Consider the following 5,473-nt stretch of genomic DNA (forward strand, 5'->3'; position numbering starts at 1 on the left):
TGCCATAAACAGCCACATGCACATAGGTGCAGCCCCCCCCCCAGCAGTTTGCTGCCCAGCTGGAAGTCAGATCAGATCAGTCATGGGGTGATGTACCACCGTGGACAGAGAGGTCACCCACAGGGGTCCAAACCATGAGCCCAAGGCTGCTGGCCCTGGGAAACCCCCCCACAGCCATTCCTTTTGGATGCACATAGCTACACAGGGGGGGAGCGGAGGTCCCAGTGCTGCCCCAGTGCTACAGGGGGGACACAGACCCTCTGCCCCAAGGACAAGGAGAGGTAGAACTCAGGGCAAAGCTTATGCAATGCTTTTCCCTACCAGAAACAAGGAGCAAAGCTGGAAACGACCCTGGATGCCTCTGTAGCACGGACAAAAAGCAGAACAGTTCAGGGAGCTGCCTGAACACAGCTTTACCCTTCAGCCCTGCCCGTACGGGATGCAGCGGTACAAAGTCACCGCTCAGGGGGTCCCGTGGCCCCCAGCTCCTCACGCACACAAGGACTGTCCCGTATCTCGTGCTGGGGCTGAAAGCAGAGCAGAGCAGGAAGATTTGGCACCTTTAAATCCACCCTTGCCAGGGTTTTGTTTGCCTCCAGCAGGAACGGGGACCTTGCCCCCTTGCATGCAGGCGGCTGCAGGCTCTTGTTTTCTCAGTGCTTTATCAAGCAGCACACCCCAGCTATCAATCAGGCTGATCGCAGAAGGGCCAAACAGCTAAGTTGACTAATTCAAGGCAAAAATCTGCCAAAACACCACTTAGGGCAGTACGGCACGTGGGCCAGCTGGGCTCCAGGACTGCCCAGCCCCATGCACCCCCCTGAGCTGCCATCCCCACCGTGAGCTCCAGCCTGATATCAGACCCACAAAATGCAAGCCCTGAGCGAGCCTTCTCTCTCCCTTCGTTATGGAAGGCTCACTCTGCACTTAAATCCTTCCCCCAGCCCCGACCAGAGCCAGGTGCTCACTCCTACCCCACGAGGCACTGGAGCAGGGCAGGGCAGCAATGGGCTTGGGGAGAAAAACAAGTTCAGTGCCAGCAGGGACAGGCTGTGCAGCCAAGTTAGGAGGAAAGGGTGGGGGAAAAACATTTGCAGCATCACCACAGCCCAGCCGGATCTTGCTCACATGCAAACCACACACGTCCCGGGGAGTCACGCTGACACGACCGTGCCATCAAGAGTCACCAGACCCTGCTGCTGCGGTCAGAGGCTGCACCGCCTCCTGGTTGAGCCCCGCCACCATCCGCAGCATCGCTCTGCCCTCCCAGCCCGGATGAAGAACAACCCCCAGCGTTTTAAAAGGCTGCTCGAGTTTATTATTTGCCATCGTACGAGTACAAGGTAAATAAAACACGTTACTGCATCCGGGCGGAAAGGGCATAGTTACGTTGAGAAAGAGTAAAAAGGCTGGTGTGGGAATCACGGGGGGTTTTTGCTGCATTTTCTTCTTACAAAGCAACACCTTTGCTTTGGAGCAGCCTGCCTACTCTACAGGGGGAAGGGGCTGTGCCCGCCGGCCTGGGGAGCAGCCGCTGACCCGCTCATGCCGAGGGTCCGGAGCTGGGCTCGCTGGCGTGACGCCTCCGTCCCGCTCCCGGGGCTGGAACCAGGCCACACGCCATCGGTCCCGTTGTCACCCGCAGCGTTCCCGAGCTGCAAGACAGAGCAGAGAGGGGGTCAGGCCAACGCCGAGGCGTTGCGCCGTCGCTCTGCGTTGATTTTTTGCAGCAAAGGAGCGGGGCGCCCTGGGCACGAAGACGTCGCCCATCAGGTCGGGATGCACCTCGGGGGACGCAGCAGGGATGTCCCCAACCGCCCTGGGTGCTGCACTGGTGCTCGCCTGCGTCATCTCATCCGAGGAAAGCACTCACCTCTCCGGGGACTCCGACACAGTTGTCATGGCTGGGTGAGTCGTCTTCCCGAAGAAGAAGCTGGCCCACCAGTGGCCGGGGTCAGACTTGGGCAGACCTGGGGGACAGCGTGTGCCGGGGAAAGTCTGGGTCAGTGCAACCCAGGCAATCCCGCTACCACCCTGGTCTCATCCCATAGGAGAGGCTGGGTCACCTCCAGTAAGATTTGGAGCGATGGGGCCAGGAGCAGAGTCCTCCCGCGGCCCCGAGCCAGGCAAGCACTTACCCGGGGGGTGGGGGATGACCTCCCCGGAGTACTCCGAGCTGCCGCAGGAGCTGTTGCTGGATGTGGAGCTCAGGCGCCCTGTGGAGAAATCACGGCCATCAGAGCCACCACTGACCCTCGGTCGCGCCACGAAAAGCAAAGCATGGGCTCGGTGTGGCCGTCCCTGGAGCGACACGGCTCGGTCTCATCACTGTCTCACTCCAGTACTTGCCCAGCTTTAGTGCCAAGTCAATAAAAAACACTAGGAAGGGAATACTGCTGAGATTACAAACTGGCCGACAGCAGGTAGCAGAAAAGCACCTGAACACCTCTGAAGGAAAACACTTGCAACCCCAAGGACATTATTTAATGGCTTTGCATCTGTATGCAACACTTGGGAGGCCTGTGCAGACAACTCGAGGCCAAGAGGATGCAGATTCCTGCATATAATCCACGCAGTTTTAGTCCAACTGCTAGAAGCCTGTTACTAGTTTCAGCTCAAGGGGAACACTTTAATTCCCTCTGGTTTAGGCAATCCATTAAACCAGAAAATCTCTCCCCTGGAGAGGTACCAGTAGCTACCATTGCCCAGGCTGGTTTTGCAGCTCATTTCCACAGCAACAGCACGAGATGCATTTGAGGCCATCACCTCCCTTCATCTACAACCTTAATAAGAAGTGAAGGAGTTTGCAAGACCTATCTCCAGCTGGTACAACTGGGCAGGGGTGGCCCAAAGGAGGGTCTGAGCAGCAGGAGGGATGGCGGCTGGCTGCTCCCCTTCCCCAGCAAGGACCCTGCCAGCTCTCACGGGGCTTCAGCTGAAAGCTCACACCTGAGCTCAGCTTCATCTCTGCTGAAGCCATATCCCCTCCAGCCTGGCAGAGCATCCCACCCGCTCGCCCACCACCCCGAGCCCACCCCAGCCCCGAGCGCGTGCCCTTACTTCTGTAGTAGTTGTGCGTCGCCATGAGCGAGCCGCTCGATGGGATGGATGCCATGGTTCTCGATCTTGGTTCTTGTGCAGCTCTAAAACCTGTGAGCAAAGGGGCAGCTGTCATCGCAGAGAGGACGAAGCGTGGCCCCCGCAGCCCCCACCCGCCCCAGGCCTGACCCTTGCCCATACACAAGAAAACTGCAAGAGTTTCAATGGTACCAGTGTGATTTCTCAAGAGATTTGACACGCATAACCTCACAGTGGCACTGCGCTGGGTACAGAGGTTAGCGCTCGTGGTGCTACACGTGGTTTAAATCCGCAGCTGTAGAGCCAAGAGCTCTACGTGCAAAGCCAAAATAATTCCCTCAAAAACGACTGTCTGCACACAGCACAGGCCTGGCGAGTCTGCGCAGCACCTTCCCCGAACCCCACGCGGGTGCTTGGCTTCCTTGCAAAAATCCAATTCCCCTCATTGTATCAACAGTTGGGAGTTATGAAATCTCAGGCAGAGATTGCGTAAGTAGCAAAGGAGTGTTTAGCTTGGGGCACATACCGAGGATTTTCATGCAAGGGGTTCCAGCCCCAGCCTGTCCCCAGCAGTGCCTCCGCCACCCCCGAGCCGGGGGGGCAAACCTGCGGGCCACCATCATGCACAACACATCCCTCCTCCTGCAACGTCTGCTTCCAGCACGGGCAAGAAAATTTGCTCTCCCTGGCCCACAATTATTTTGGGGAATTATTTTTCTCCTCCTGGTACAACACACACCCCTGCTAAGATGCTGACTCTTCCCACATCCCGTGGCCTGATCCCTTCTTCTTCAAGCAAACTCCAAAAAGGCTCAAACAGCCAAAGGTGCCTCTTGCCACCACAAGCCACGGTCCCCTGGGCCTGCAAGAGGACACCGAGCCCCATCGCCATCCGGAGGCACAGCAAAAGCACCGACCTGGGCTGCGAGCCGGGTGCGGGGGAGGCAGCCAGCACCCCAGGGTCCTCACCCCTGCCCTCGGCCATCCAGCTCCTCCCCAGCTCCTGAGGAGGCTTTTTCCTGGTCTAATGCTGCACCCTCTTGTTGGGTATCCTGCTACTGAACGTCCTCCACGCATGCACGTCCCCGTTAATACAGTAATCCTTAGTGGGGAAACTGAGGCACGGAGCCGTCTCCCCCAAGTTTCACCCCAAAGTCACTCGGCACAGCCTTGCAGTGCACCCTTCTCAAAGCAAAAAAAAACAAACCCGCGCCATCCCACCCCAAATTGCTACGGGCCGCCCCGTTTCTCCCCGCCGGGGCTGCACTACCTGGACTGGGCAGCGGCGGGGTCCGGCGGGCGGGCGGGCACTAGGGCCGCTCGGCGGCGGCGGCGCCGCCCGGGGAACGCAGCGTCCGCTCCGCTCCGCACCGCACGGCCTGAGCCGCGGCGCTGCTGGCTCCGCCCCCCGCCCCGCCCTTATATCCCCTCTGGACACGCCTCCTCGGGGCTCACCGCCAATCGAGATGAGGAGGGCGTGGCCGGGAACGCCCCCTCCTTTTTCCTTGAGGGGGCGGGGTCAGCGAGGGAGGGGCGGGGCCTGCGAGGGAGGGGCGTGGTCTGCGAGGGAGGGGCGGGGCAGGGTGTGCGCAGCGCCGAGCAGCGGGGTCCCGCGTTCCCCGGGGGGCGAGGGGCGAAGGGGTCCTTCGGAATCGCTCGAACTGCCACACAAACCCTCCACGTAGCGTTCAAATAACACCCGGAATTTGGGGCGAGAAGAGTTAAAAAACTGGTACTGCGGGGTCCGAGTCCTGGAGAGCCAAGGCAATGCCTATGGAAAACGGAAACTTTCCAGAAAATTGCTTTCTGTGTGGGATGGAAATGCGGTTGAGAACACAAAGGGAATCCACACGTAAGCGTCACGGGGAGACGCAAGAGCCTCGCGGTGTCTCCACAAAGGCAGTTGGCTATTTGCTATAGCTGAAGGGTTATTCATTTATTCGCTCTCCCCAATCCAGCAATACTTGAGAGCAGGTTGCTGTGGCCCGCTGAGGGTTCCCAATAAAATCTTGCAGCTGTGGGAAAGAGCATTTTTAGGGGGTGATTAGGGTTTGGAGAAAGGAGGGAGCCCGTATCCCAGCCTGGGGTGGTTCTGGCGCAAACTCACCCTGCAGCAAGGTTCATTCCTCCCCCAGCCTGTGATTTTTCTTATTAAGCCGGAGTGATTTGTTAAGCACCGGGGGCGAGCAGCCAGCTCCAGGGGAGGCAGGGCTGGCTCGCTCCAGGAGGACATCGATCTCCCCACGCAGCTCATGGGGCTGCAAAAGGGCTGAGATGCCCTTGGGGCTGTGTTTTTCGGTGGGGCAAGCCCACCCACCCACCCCAGCACGGGGACACCCTGGGTGACCCATGTCCCCAGATCCCCCCACCTCGCCCACGCAACAAGGCAATACTC

General features: G+C 59.1%; 1 protein-coding gene across 2 annotated transcripts; it reads right to left on the minus strand.

Annotated features, from left to right (window-relative positions):
• Positions 1–1,314: 1,314 nt before the first annotated feature.
• Positions 1,315–4,378, minus strand: PPDPF (pancreatic progenitor cell differentiation and proliferation factor). Of its 2 annotated transcripts, none has more exons than XM_010569505.1 (5): positions 4,349–4,378; positions 3,061–3,150; positions 2,139–2,216; positions 1,874–1,970; positions 1,315–1,655 (listed from the first exon to the last, which is right to left on the minus strand). In XM_010569505.1, the coding sequence occupies exons 2-5, from the start codon at positions 3,113–3,115 to the stop codon at positions 1,544–1,546; spliced, it is 342 nt and encodes a 113-aa protein (XP_010567807.1). In that variant the 5' UTR covers positions 3,116–3,150; positions 4,349–4,378; the 3' UTR covers positions 1,315–1,543. The 2 variants fall into 2 exon arrangements, with proteins under 2 accessions (XP_010567807.1, XP_010567806.1); XM_010569504.1 differs by lacking the exon at positions 4,349–4,378 and adding an exon at positions 3,605–4,250.
• Positions 4,379–5,473: the final 1,095 nt, after the last annotated feature.

The sequence above is a fragment of the Haliaeetus leucocephalus genome, unplaced genomic scaffold (genome assembly GCF_000737465.1).
Source record: "Haliaeetus leucocephalus isolate CR32 unplaced genomic scaffold, Haliaeetus_leucocephalus-4.0 Scaffold273, whole genome shotgun sequence".
NCBI lineage: Eukaryota > Metazoa > Chordata > Aves > Accipitriformes > Accipitridae > Haliaeetus > Haliaeetus leucocephalus.

Excerpts from the sequence above, each read along its gene's own strand:
- PPDPF (XM_010569504.1), bottom strand. The coding sequence starts at position 3,701 with ATGATGGTGGCCCGCAGGTTTGCCCCCCCGGCTCGGGGGTGGCGGAGG. Across the intron at positions 3,151-3,604 it reads CCCTTGCATGAAAATCCTCG|GTTTTAGAGCTGCACAAGAA; the intron begins GTATGTGCCCCA and ends CTTTGCTCACAG. Across the intron at positions 2,217-3,060 it reads GACGCACAACTACTACAGAA|GGCGCCTGAGCTCCACATCC; the intron begins GTAAGGGCACGC and ends ATTTCTCCACAG.